The following is a 14,470-nucleotide window of genomic DNA, read 5'->3' on the forward strand; positions in this document are numbered from 1 at the left end:
TTGCTCAAAATGATTTTATTTATAAAGCTGTCTTCCTTCCATTGTAAATGACTTTCCAGGTAGGCTTTGTGGTGGAAGTCTTGAAAGGAATACCTAAAAGTAGATATGTCTAATTGTTAATATATTTGTCTTTTTAAAATGCAAGTAGAGGGTATATATATATATTAAATTTTCTGTTGCAGTATATCTGTTGTGTTTACCAATAAATCAATATGGGTCATTCTTATTGGTAGGTTCTTTTTGTATGTGAAACAGGTAAAAAATATAAAAAGATCACCAAATTTTGCATCAATTTTTTTAGTCCTGGTAAGAATAAGCATGTGAAATATTAATAGAATGGTAAAAGTGACGCCACCAAAATTCAAACTTGATGTTTTTTGTGGTAATAAGCATTGTGTACAAGTGTCATAACATTTGGTGGAGGCAAACTTAAGTTAGAGAACTGAAACAAAAAATCACCAATTTTTCCATTTGAAAGGTAAGTTTAAAAATTAAGCAATTTTTCCATTTGTAAAGGGCCACTACTCTAAAATGATAAAAATGACACAACCAAAATTCAAACTTCATCTGTGTTTTGTGATAATAAGCATTTTGTTGAAAAACCAGGAGTAGGTTTCATAAAAAAACTTATGATTAAGATTGATCATAAGTCATGAACAATTCAGTATGCTTAGGACAAATTCAGCTTAACTTACCTTTGGTTTTTTATCTGATAAAGACATAAAACCTATACACATGCTGTCTGTTGTATGTCCCCATATAAGTTCTACTGCAAATAATAAATAAACAATTATTAGAAACCAATAACAGTAAAGCACAAAGCGATTCTTTTGCACACTCAGACTTTCAATTTGGGATATTATTATGGTTGTCATTCCAGGTGCTTTCAGGTACAGTAATTTCATTTTGAATTATCAAAGATCTACTCACTGTACATGTGCTTCTAACTTTGGATTATCATTGAATTTAATGATAATGCTCACCTACCCCAAATTTCATTTAATGCCATTACAATACTGTATATAGCAAAATACTTTGACTGGTTTGATAAATTCTTGCATTTAAGTTGAGGCAACTTATTTTACTATAACTTTTTATAAATTTCTTAAAAGTGTCAATTCAAACCCCCAACAAATTCATTTTTTTGGTATTTATTATGATAATGATTCAGATTGATATTTCTACATACTAATCAATAGAAGATTTATTGCTATTTGTTTTGTGTTGTTACAGGGAATAAACTTTAAATGTTCATAATGCACTGGTCTATCAATAGAATGTCAGACATTATTTTATCAAATTGAAGCCCCAGTTCAGATAAATTTGTGTCAAAATATTGGAGGCCAGACATAACATATTTGTCATGAAAAGCTGTACATGTACCTTCTAATATTGTGAAGAACTAGTAGTGTGACACAATGTTTAACTATTTATTTTAAATAATATATTCATACCTGACTGTTTATTATCATATTTGTCTTGTCTTAAAGCTATCGCTCCACCAAATTTGCAGTCAAGGTGTTTCAGGAATTCAGACTCTAATAATATACAAAATACAAATGTATTAATTCATATAGAATGAAATTCAAAACAGTGTGGCTGTGGCCATTGATTGACACATTAAATTCATCCATTGACTGGGACAATTTATGTAAACATTTGTCTGTAACGACCACTGTTCACGACGTACCTACGATAGACATTTAAACTGTGGGGTTACCAAAGGTTTCTTAACGCCTTTAATTATAAAATAATTCGAAAAAATAACCAGGAATAACCTTTATGTTTTGATTTATATAATTGATATACATCAAAACATCGTGTTATTTCTGATTAATTTTTCTAATTACTTTATTAAGGTGTTGAGAACCTTTGGTGACCCCATAGTTTAAGTGTCTTTAAAAAGTACATAGTGAGCAGTGGTCGTTACATACAAATGTTCACCTAAATTGTCCCAGTCAATAGATGAATTTAATGTGTCAATCAATGGCCACAGCCACACTGTTTTGAATTTCATTCTATATAATATCACCAAAAAGCTGTCTATAAGATAAAGTTATTTTGATGAAATATATTTAAACTTTTATCTAAAGGGTAAAGGAGTTTGAAGTAACAGTTACTGTCAAACTTAATTAAATAGTATTTATCGTGATGGCCCAATACCTTTAAGAACATGTAGAACTTTATTTTAATTATCTGATGATAATTTTTTCTGAGAATGATGAGCTCTTCAACCAACTTTAATTTGTAAGTTATATAAATTTGAACAACACAAGTTAAATCACCTAAAAAGTGGTCTTTAAAAGCATAACTAAGGCCTAGACTTCCACTGTCCATATTTTGTATACAACTGGCACATTCTTTGCTGAATAAGGTTTTCATTAGATGCTCACCACTTCCTAAAACATGCAAAGAAAATTGGTTTAGCATAAATATATATCGTATTAATAATAAATGGAAAAATTATTTATCAATTTATTGAAAAAGTTTTTTTGGTCATGATTGATTGATTGGTGGTCATGTTTTATTCTACTCCAACATTAACTGTAGTTGATTTTATATGAATTTGGTTAAATATACTTACCATGAAATTACATTTATATTATATAGAATATGTTTGCTTTCACAACATGTTCTCATCGCAATTAACTAGGTGATTAAAAATTACATCCATGAGATGTACTCACCTACGTCATAGTTCACCTGTGTAACATACACTAGCTTCAGTTTTAATTTTTGCGTTCAAGAGAACGCATGTTTCTCGTCGGCAAGGATTTTTAACAGTTTACTGTTGAAAATCCTTATGTTTTATAAAAGACATTATTTGTTTTCGGAATATCGATATACGATTAATTTAATGTAAATCAGAATACAGCGCTTCTGCCAAGTTTCTGATATGCACGTTTTCGTCATTTTTACAGCTTACGAGTCTGGAAATACGACGACATAGAAAATGACCTTTGTTTAGCCGCCATTTTCAAACATTAAATCGGGTCCGAGGAAAGGCAGAATTTAGCTGTCAAAATCGGACATGTTACGTGAGTGCTACGTTTTTAAAAAGATATATATTTAAACGGATGTTTATTTCTTTTTTCACGCTCAGCTGACCGGATTTTTCACTGCATTAGAGCAATGCTACGAAACGGGTCGAGTGTAAAGTTTGGATAAAGTCGATTGTTTACAATTTGCAGTCTGTACACGAGACTGTGTAAACACATCACTATATTAAAATCAGAATAGGTATTATGACCAGATCTGATTGTTTTTTCATGTGGAAAACGTCCGTATGGGAGCGTATACCACTATTGTCACTAGAACCTCAATTGGTTCGATTGTTTACAATTTGCAGTCTGTTACGTGTACACCTGGTACACGAGACTGTGTAAACACATAACTATTAAATCAGAATAGGTATTTTGACCAGATCTGATTATTTTAATGTGGATAACGTCCGTATGGGAGCGTATACCACTATTGTGACTAGAACCTCAATTGGTTCAATAAATTTCAATCAGAAAAGGGAATCTTCCCATTTCTGATTGTTTTATTTGGAAAACGTTCCATACAGGGAGCGTAGACCAACAGTGATACTGTTTTAACAGTTGATAAATACATCACAATCAGAATAGGGATTTTGCCCACAACTGATGATGTTTATTTGGTTAACCTTTCATTCAGGGAACATAAACCATATTTATTGAAAATAAAACGTGCTCAATGGATCACTATAGACTTAAAATAGAATAGGGATTTTGCCCAAGTCTATTTGATTAATGTTGACATGTTTCATACAGGAAACATAGGAACTAGAACAACATGCATGATTTAGAATCTGTAAGTTGCATTCATTCTAATAAAATACAGATTTGATATCTTACATAAAATTAAATCATAACTATTTATTTATTGCACATTGATATTTATGGAGCATAGAATTGCACGTGGATGATTGTTGCAAATAAAATAAATTAGAATCAGACTAGTGAATTTAAGTCCAGATCTATCTGACTTTTCTAGACATCCTTCCACCCAGGGAACATTATGTCTACTTTTATTATATTTTAAAACAACACAAGCATAGCTAATATTTGGTTGCACATTGTTTTTTGTGATGAACCAACAGTTTAGTCAATTAACATATTTGCTCATATTGATAATATATTGAACAAGTGTCTGGAAATAGTCAAGACAGATATTAAAGACACTGAAAATGATACATTGTTATCTAGTACAATACAAATGTGATTGTAGTTTAAGCATACCAATACATACTTCTTTTATATGTCCAGTTTAAATCAGGACAGTAATTCTTAGAAGCCTGAAATATTTTTCCAGAACAGCAAATTGCTGTAAATATTTAATTATTTTTTTACTGATAAATAATTCTCTAATGCTCTAACAGACATGGAGACAGTAAGAATGGAGCACTGTTCTAAATACAGTTGATAGCTTGTGACAACTCTTTTTACTAATATTAAATTTCATGGTCAGTTTACTTATGACAAGAAGAACATGAATATTATAAGTATGAACTGCTATAACCAATTGTTTGTTTTTGTCGGCAGTTAGGAAACAAAGGCTTTTATATGTTTTTATGTAAACATTAGATTGTCTATTGAATAAAGAATTTAGGGGATGCCATGATGCATTTCACAAAGACTCATTCAAGGTAATGGCTTATATATTGATTACATAATTCAGAGTGTACATTGCCAATGCATTTATTAAATATAATATGTACTAATTCTGTTTTGTTTTGAGTACAAAAAAAAAAAAAAAAAAAAAAAGAGGTGATAACGTAAGACTTAAGAGACTATCTTACCCTCACTATATGGGAATCACTGTCAAATTATACATATATCTTCCAATCATGAAAGCAAAAGGAGTTTGGATGCTCTTTTATAGATAGAAAATTATGCCTTAATTTACATCTTAACTTTTCTAAGCAATGCCAACAGATGGGCAAGTTTCTGCTATAAGGATTCATTCATTGGGTCCGTTTTATTCTTATTGTGAGATTGGTAGAACCCAACAGTTTATGCAATGGCTACACATTGTTTTTCCTAGAGTTAAATATTGATTCAGAATTCTGAAGTATAGAGGACTCAAATATGCTGATTTATAGAAACAAGATTATCATTAATTTAGATCTTGTAAAAAAATTAGTAAAATATTGGTAAATAAATAAATAAGATTTAAAGCATTGTGGATGCAGGATTTATTTAAAATGCTAGACATGGTCTAGGAAATTGAAGTAGTTCTCAAGATTTGAAACTATCTATTATACAGCTCTTTATATAAACCTTTTATTTAGTCAGTCTTTACAAGATGCAGAAAAAAAGAAGAGGTTTTTTTTTGGAGTAACACATGATGTACCAATATAAACATATAATATATATACATTTCAATTGGTTCTCAAATTTTAGCACCAGTGTAGAAGCAGTTAATCTTACAGCAAATGTAGGAAAAGCAATTTATTTAAAAGACTGATTAATAGTTAGCAAATAGCTTTCAATAGTCTAAGAATAGTACATGGAAGTAAAATATAGTATGATAATTCCATGATTATATCAAACAAATCAAATGCGAGACATTTTCTTAATATTATACCTAAATATTAAAATGTCACTGTTTATGTTTATTTTTGCTCATTATAAGCATAAAGTTACAAAAATCTAGTCTGGTCAAAGTCAAGTTGTATATTATCTATATGCAGGAAGGTTTTCCGAATGCATGTGATTTTAACCTCGGAATTGATGGTAATTATTCACTTTTCAATTTCCATATTACCAGCCAGAATAATATAAATATATAGCATACAGTTAGTATCTTATGCAAGAATATGCTACACAAAATTGAAATGTGTTTATTTTAAACAATTACTTTGAATTTTGATTCAATATTGTTTTGAAAGATGTGATTATTTAAATCACATTAATTTTGTTTTTGCCAAATCTGGGGACAAATGCAAAATTCTTCTGAGTGACTAAGTTAACCAATTGACTGGGTTGAAGTCACAAAATACTACCAAAAGCTGTTTGGTTGATATATACATGTATTGAATCATATCAGAATGTATAGGATTCAGATGAGGTGAACCAAGACAGAAATAAAATGAGCATTTTTGATAGTGAAACCATTTCTGAAATAACTAAGAACACTTAAGGATACTGCAAGTTGGTACAAGTGTTTTCCATATTGCCAAACAAGTGTTTTTCTTTAAATACAACTATAGAACTATATTTGACAAGTTGCATTTTAGTATTTCTGATAGCGAAATAATTTCTGAAATTAATATAAACAATTGTCAAGAGCAACATACAAGAGTTGTTCATTATGTCAAATTTTTGTTTCTTTAAATTTGGAACTGTACATGGCAAGATATTCTAGAAAGTTAACCGTTGTGAATGTTAATTAGAAATATCAAAACATTTTATTTTAGACAGATTTTTTATAGCTGGAGAAAATCATCTGTTAGCATTCTTTTTGGACTTATAAGGACAACAATCATGGCTTTAATTCAGCTCAACATCCAAATGTTCTGTGGAAGCAGTATATCAATGGAAACATGTATACTGAAACTTTTCCACTGATTTGTCCATTTCTGTATTTTTACACTTGAGTAGTCCAATACAAAACAAAAATATTGTTCATGGTTGAAATGGTAGACATTGTATTCAAAGGTTCTACCACTCATAGAAATTTTATCAGATTTTTTAAATTTAGTCAGTTTAGAGAATTGTCATTATACAATAGTACAAGACTTCTCTTGATGAAAATATTTTATTCTAAATCTATGAAATATTAAAAGTAGTATATCTAGCAGAGAAGCAAATTCTCAGGGACTATAACTTTAAAAAAGTTTAAAGATTAATCCAGATTTAGCATAATCATGAAACAACTTTGGTTTGAGTCTTTAATAAACTTTGATTGTATTAAGGACACCTATTTACAAAGTATATTTTAATTGTTTATAATTCTTTAATTAAGTAGAAAAGAATTTATTTCGAAAGATGTGATATTGATCAGGTTATCAAAAGACGACAGCAATCATATATTATCTGTTATTATATTAATATAGAGAAAACAATGGAAAGTTAAAGAAAGGTAATAATGTTTCCAAATAAACTTAAGTTTCAAAGTGGAAAGTAATGAAATTAAGGTTGGATTAGTTCTTGTCGATTTGTACAAGCAACAAGAACAACCTATTCAGAAATAAATGCTTATTTACTGTTGCATAAATATTACAACACATTTAGCTCATAATGAAGGAGCTTTAATATAATTATTTCTATACTGACCTGCAGATTATTTATTCATCAGATATAGAAATATGGGGTATATATATACATGTGAGTGCCATTGAGACAACTCTACATCAAGTCTATTAATTTTGCATACTTGCATTTATACAATCTGCAAAGTTTGCCATTGATACATATAGTTATGCAGCATAGCTTCATTGTATAATAAATTCAGTAATTTCGGTTTTTACTAATATCCGTATTTACAAAATTTAATGGAGTTACTTTTTAAAAAATTTCACATAATTTTTTATATGTTGAAATTGTATGTGTGTGAGAGAATTTATCCTCCACCAAATGAAATACTGCTTGTTAATCAGTAAATATTCTATATAATATAAATGTAATTTCATGGTAAGTATATTTAACCAAATTCATATAAAATGGTAATTTTTGAAATCTCAAGAAGAGATTTTATATGAATTTATAGGGTTAAATATACTTACCACAATCCACCACCACCCCTGGAATAAATTCAGTTTTTTGTTCACTTAATTGAAATTATTCAATTAAACGACAAATTAAAACTAAAGCTAGTGTATGTTACACAGGTGAACTATGACGTAGGTGAGTACATCTCATGGATGTAATTTTTAATCACCTAGTTAATTGCGATGAGAACATGTTGTGAAAGCAAACATATTCTATATAATATAAATGTAATTTCATGGTAAGTATATTTAACCCTATAAATTCATATAAAATCTCTTCTTGAGATTTCAAAAATTACCATTTTCATGGACAAACTTGCATATCTTATGTACAGGATAATTTCAATAAGTCTCTCCTTATATCATAGATTTAAATCATACCTGAAGTTGCTATTGCAACCCCTGGCTTGCTGTCTGATGACCAATTGTAAGCCCAACATCCTGAACCATAGGTTGCAGCCTACAGAATTAAAAGTAATATAATAAATATGTATAAAACTGCTAATATACAGAGTAAATAAAATGAAAAAAACCATGTTTAAATAGATATAGACAGATAGCAGTTAAAAAGATGGTTGAATCAATTGAATACATACATCACAAACAAACTGTTCCGTTCTTCAAGTACCAGTACTTCCCAATTTTAACATTAACCACTACAATGTGCATATCATGAATTATAGTAATATTGCCCTTTTTCCTTTCCTAAAAAAAATCATTTATTCTCTACACCGAATCCAAGTGCTAGGATACTTAATAGAGTAGAAATAAGAACAAAACAGAACTAAAGACACTTGACTTCAAACAATATATAAATATGTTTTCATTTATTGGTTAAAGAGAATTTTTACTACCAGTTCTGTAAATTAAGAAATTTTTGCCAACTTTTTATAATTGCAAAAAAATTGAAACAGGATAGGTTGTCATAAAATAAAAACTTGTGTTTTAAATTTTGGAAGCATTATGCAACTTTTTGTGAAATTACAATATCAAATCTCACATTTGTGTCCATTGTTCAACAATTACAATAAAAATTCCACACAAAAGTTTCTGAATTTAAGGTGGTACCTAATACTACAGGGAGATAACTCTGCAAAAATCAGCTAAATGATTTAATCACATTGTACTGTTAAGGAAATATTAAGCTTCTCAATGATAAGTGTTTGTCAAACTGCTATATATCCAATGAATTTTTACCAAGAAAGTGTGGTTCAAGTTTTTTGAAATTTTTATATTTTTGTCAAAGGGTCAAAGTTAATATTTTGTCAAAATTTAATGAAAATTAAATGAGCCAAATTTATTTTAGTCAATGTGTTTGGTACTACCTCAAAGCAACAAATTAAAAAACAAACAAAAATTACAAACTGGTCCAAGTCTGCCTGGTTGTTTGAGGGCTATACCACCACTAGATACAGCTGCTGCTAGGTTACCAGAAGTATCCATGGCGATCGCTCCAACTGTATCTTGTATCAAACTCTGAATGCTGTCTTCCTCATCAGTCACACCTATTTCCTATAAAAAATATATTGATTTAAATGTATAAATGACAATGAAAACTAAACATTGTGTAAAGTTATGAATGAACAAGTCAATATATATCAAAAAGGTTTTATCGTAGTCATTTTTTGTCTTTAAGAGGGAGAATTAGTTAACATTTATAGTTGACGGTTTCATTAAATGACTAGCTAAAGACATTATGCATTATATGTTCCAAAACTTCATATAAATTTCATATAATTTAATATGATGTACAATTAACGAAAACACCTTCACTTTTTTCTCACCAGTATATAAGTTATTCTTTTGTAGGGCATTTTACCATTGTTAGCGACATAACAACCCTTTAAGTTATTGCCTTCACTTATCATATTTTTTTTTTTTAAAATCTTAATTTTCACCTCTGAAACCAAAAGATCAATCTCTGCCCAAGAAAGTGAAAAAGGGGATAAATGAAGAGCATTCACAAACAGATGGCATAACATGTGTCTGCTACAGTGAGATAGAAGTTGGTATGTTTAAGTTAAGCCTTCATCCTAGTATACATCTTTTTTAACTGTCAATACCCAGATCTGTATTCCAGCTCTTTAGAACCTCAGTTTATGAAGTCTATGAATTTCATAGAATTATTTATACATTCTTTGTTATAAATTATAATGACCTCATCTTCATCTTGTTTGTCTTTATTCTGACGAATCTTTCTCCTTTTGTTGTTCACTCTTTCCTCATGAAGTTCTAGTCTTCTTTTATACTTCAGAAACATTCTCTTTGATTCATCTAAAATATACATTACATAAAACAGATAGTTATTATGAAATAGAAAGTGCTTGATACTACATATATGAGGACATTATCATTATATGTCAGCAAAGTACCTTGTTTGCTAAATGTACTCCTATTTAAAAGCAATTTTTATAATACTTAATACCATAGATGTAAGTGATTTTTATCAATTTTATAATCATTGACCTGTATATTAGTAATATACCATTACCATAAATATAATTTATTAATATAATATTATTACAAAAAATATGCAGTACATATGGTAAGGGCAAATTATTCCAAGCAATTGTGTTCACTGTTAAAAATTAAAGAGACTAATTTTAAAATGCTAAAATTCTAACTGATATTAAAATAAGAAGATGGGGTATGAGTCTACTAAGAAATTCTTTATTTTCAGACAAAAGTATTACCTGTAATCAGATTACAACTAGTGTTGATATGAGGTTCATTTTCTAATATCCATTTCTCTGCTCTATTTCCTACCAAAATGCTAAAATAAAATAGATTCATAAAAATGTTAACTTAAGGGCATATCCAAAAGTTTATTTCTGATGGTGAGAATATTTTCCCTTTCAGATCTATAGAATGTTTTTTACCTGCTTAAATCAAATATTTAATAAAAAATATACCTTCATGTGCTACTTTTTGAGTAAAATGAGGTAGAAATTTCAGATATTTGCTCAAAATTCAGATTTTTGGGACGTATTTTCCTCACGACAGATAATATGCCTAACTTTTTTGTTTTAAAAGATAAACACAAGCTGTTTTTTGTTAAATTATTTATAAGTTTTCATTTATATAAGTATCTATAAATTAATAAATATTTTGTTTAGAAATAACTACAATTTATCAATGAAGTTGGAAAAAAAGTTCATTTTTTGCTGTATATTTATCAAATTTAAAATAAAATTGACATCATTGACTTTTTCATAAAATTTGATACAATTAATCTTCATACGTAATCAAACCAAATGTCATTTTAAAACAGAGGGGTCCATGAATTTGTTTAAAAGTTAAATCAGTGTGAATGATAAAAATCAGTCAAAAAATGCATCTTTTCCCGATATATCACCGTTTAACATTTTATGTTAGCAACGTCATTACCTCCCCTGTAATTGTAACATATGCCCTTAATTAAAGTTTTCTAAAATTTCAAAACAATTCATCAAAATCTGTCAAATTTATGATGTTAGCCTGTTTGAGACTCTTCTAATTTGAAAATGCCATAACCAGTAAAAACTACCGGCCACAATTACACATCCATTGTTTTACAATTGACAAATTTAGTAATCATATATGATTTTTTAAAAAGGTATAATTTTATATGGTATGCAAAACAATTGAAGCAATATTCCAAAAATGTGTTGGTGGTCTGATTTATAACATGTCCTTGTCAGGTCCTTTTCCTGTGACAGACTACAGCAAAAAAAACCTGAGGATATATACCTAGCCTACCTTGGTGGAATTCTTCCTAAGGATAAATTGCCTTGTTTTTGTTTTTCCACAAGTAGCCTAGCTGCTTCCACTGGATTCTGAAATCCTGCACAAACAAAAATGATTTAAATTATTTATCTTGCACATTGTCATTAAAAACAAATATAGTCTATTTATTTTTCAAGATATGTCCATGTGCTGTTAAAAAAGTATCACCTTTTTTTTAATGAAAAAATTAAGTCCACTGAAATACCATCAAAGATTTAAAAGACTTTTGAAATATTATCAGAAATAATTTTCCATAGGACACCATGTTGATTTGCACCATCACATTTCCATATATACATTTAACCATAAAACCTTGGTCAAAACCCAAATTTGGCATAAATCTAAAAAAAAATCACATGAACTAAGTTTAAAGTTTTATTGATACATGTATCACAACTTTGTCGTATAAATCAAACCACCCTTATAATAAAATTCAAACTGATGTGGGATAGAGAACAGAGAAATAGACTTGGATACAAACTATAAAAACATAATGTGTACCCCCTCCCCGGAATGTGTACTACAAGGTGATTTCTGCTTTATAGACTATCTCAATTTTAATGAAACATGCATTGTAACTTTCATGGATTACAAACTGGATATCAAATTTCATATACATGTATTTTGATGAATAAACATAGCTTTCAATAATTACAACTCACCATTAATCTGATCTTATTTTCAAGAAAAAAACCCAGCTAAATGAAATTGGTATTTAATGGCCAGTGGCAAAAGAAATGCTTATATCATATTGAGAACAGTTTAATTTGTTATAAACATCAACCCTTTTTATACTATGTTGACATGCAAAACAAGCCATACGCTAGTTCAGAATAAAACAGTCTGCAGGAGGACATTTAACCCTACCTTGGCACATTATTCTGACCCAAGACCAATCAGGTTTTGCTCCTAATTCCAGGTTAAAGTAAAGAAACACTAATGCTAATTTCTAAGTCTTTTGTTTTACTTGATCAGAAATGGAAATCACAACCTTCCATACTTTAAGCCTAGCATGATACATGTACAAGACCATTGAGATGGTGTATTCCAATGAAGTAAAAGATTTACCTACCCTGGACACAACCAACAGCTCCAAACTGAAGTGACAGGCCATCCATAACACTTGCATCACACTCAACAGTCCCATCCATGGTCAGGTTAGATCCTATTCCTGCATTTGTATTGGGAGAGTCCTAAAATAAATTATAAAAAAAAGTAACTGGAAACACTGCATAAAAAATAAAAAATAAATCTGGCATTCTGTTTTGTTGTTGCATGTCATATATCACCATTATTAAGAAAAAAAGAGTATTGCATAATGTTCATATATAGAGAGTCACATTCAAACAAATTAGGCATCTTTATGCTTCAATTAAAAAAGCTTAAATTTAAAAAAACAATCAAATTGAAAATTAGACACCTATGTATTACAGACTACAGTACAGGTCTTATATCAAACTGTGAAGTGAGATGTACACCTTATAAATTAATACAAGTGTGTTTACTAACCTCCAAACATTTTACAGCTATGGTTACACAGTCTACTGCATTTTTTCCACACTTTATTGCTTCAATGGCCTAAAATCGTGTTAGAATTAGTTAAAATTTCTTTACTTGGTGATAACTTAAAATATTGTTTAATGATACTTGCAATGAAAAGGTATAAAGATAAGTGGAGAAGGTTTATGACTATCTTAATATACAGATCTTCAAAATATCATTTAATAATATTAATTATTGCAAAGATATTATTACTGTCATATCAAATCAACTTTGTGAAAAAAAGATGTAGGTATATATACAGGTAAAAAACATAATATCTGTAAATAAGATGCTTTACATAGCCTGTGTCGCTCACCTAGGTCTATGCGCATCATTAACAACCACTCTCCAACATAGTAGACAATAAATATAATTCATGATTTAAATCTCTTTTTTGTTGATCTTGTATTGATGATAATATTTTCTGGTTACAAAATATTTTTAGGGCAATATATTAACTCTTATAAGAAACCAATAGCTGAGTCAATACAAGCTATTAAAATAATTTTTGTTGTTGATTGATATCATACACAGGTCTTAAAATTCGTTTAAAAAAATGCACCATATTTAAATGTTTGTATTATCTAATTGATTTAAAGTTTTTTTACTGGCCTTTTGTTAGTGGGTCTCATTGGGGTCTAAGCGTGACACCGGATTGCTGATTTTTTGTAAGCGTGACACGTGAAAGTCAAATTATTGTGTCGTGAAAACGGGAAATGAGGTCTAGCGGGACCCGGGAAATGAAAAAAAATGAGAATTGCTTACGTATATAGTGTAAGGGGGATACGGGAATCTGACGAAACAGTAAGCGGGATCCGGGATCGGAACCCCCCAATGAGACCCCTTGTTAATCAATTCATAACAATTTACTGAAACTGTTTCTGTGATATACATATATATTATTTCAGCATACCAATAAACAGGCTGGTTTACAAATACTTTTGTACACATCTGATTTAGATTCTGAATGGTAACCAGCACCTGTAGGAAAGATTAGAATATTGAATAAGCTTGAAAATATGTAAAAGAAAATAAAGAAACTTCCTTAAATGTTGACCTCCAGCAAAGGTTATGTCTTACATGCTGTAGAATGTTGTATCAACTTGTGTGAAAACTGTAATTACAGGTTATCTATAAAAGTCCTGCTAAAATTTGACATATATTCTTATCTTAATTTCTTTGATTAATAGGACCACAGGTCTAGTTTATTACTAACTTGAGATTTAGGGTATTGGATATGTTCGCTCCCTTAACAGTTAGTTAGCTTGATTTTTGTAGTGGCAATGTCATTAATGAGAATTTGATAGTTGTTTAACAGATCTTGGTCTTTGATTTTCATCAAGGATGTATAACTACCATATATACGTCCTTGTTTTCATCAAAATATTCATTTTTCATTTAGTCAGAATAATTGACAAATCACTAGAG

At 29.4% G+C, this 14,470-nt stretch overlaps 1 protein-coding gene across 2 annotated transcripts in view; it reads right to left on the minus strand.

The window, feature by feature from the left end:
• Positions 1-14,470, minus strand: part of LOC143068133 (threonine aspartase 1-like) — a 16,238-nt gene continuing 1,768 nt past the window's right edge. The window contains exons 2-13 of one of the 2 annotated variants that reach the window (XM_076241940.1): positions 13,956-14,023; positions 13,010-13,078; positions 12,573-12,693; positions 11,474-11,558; positions 10,429-10,508; positions 9,894-10,009; positions 9,101-9,247; positions 8,117-8,195; positions 2,286-2,399; positions 1,455-1,538; positions 696-769; positions 1-93 (exon numbers count right to left, since the gene is read on the minus strand). In XM_076241940.1, coding sequence (XP_076098055.1) covers positions 16-93; positions 696-769; positions 1,455-1,538; positions 2,286-2,399; positions 8,117-8,195; positions 9,101-9,247; positions 9,894-10,009; positions 10,429-10,508; positions 11,474-11,558; positions 12,573-12,693; positions 13,010-13,078; positions 13,956-14,023 — 1,115 coding nt within the window. In that variant the 3' untranslated portion in view covers positions 1-15. The remainder of the gene's footprint in view (positions 94-695; positions 770-1,454; positions 1,539-2,285; positions 2,400-8,116; positions 8,196-9,100; positions 9,248-9,893; positions 10,010-10,428; positions 10,509-11,473; positions 11,559-12,572; positions 12,694-13,009; positions 13,079-13,955; positions 14,024-14,470) is intronic. The other variant, XM_076241941.1, reaches the window with a different exon arrangement.

Source organism: Mytilus galloprovincialis, chromosome 3, assembly GCF_965363235.1.
Source record: "Mytilus galloprovincialis chromosome 3, xbMytGall1.hap1.1, whole genome shotgun sequence".
Taxonomy (NCBI): Eukaryota; Metazoa; Mollusca; class Bivalvia; order Mytilida; family Mytilidae; genus Mytilus; species Mytilus galloprovincialis.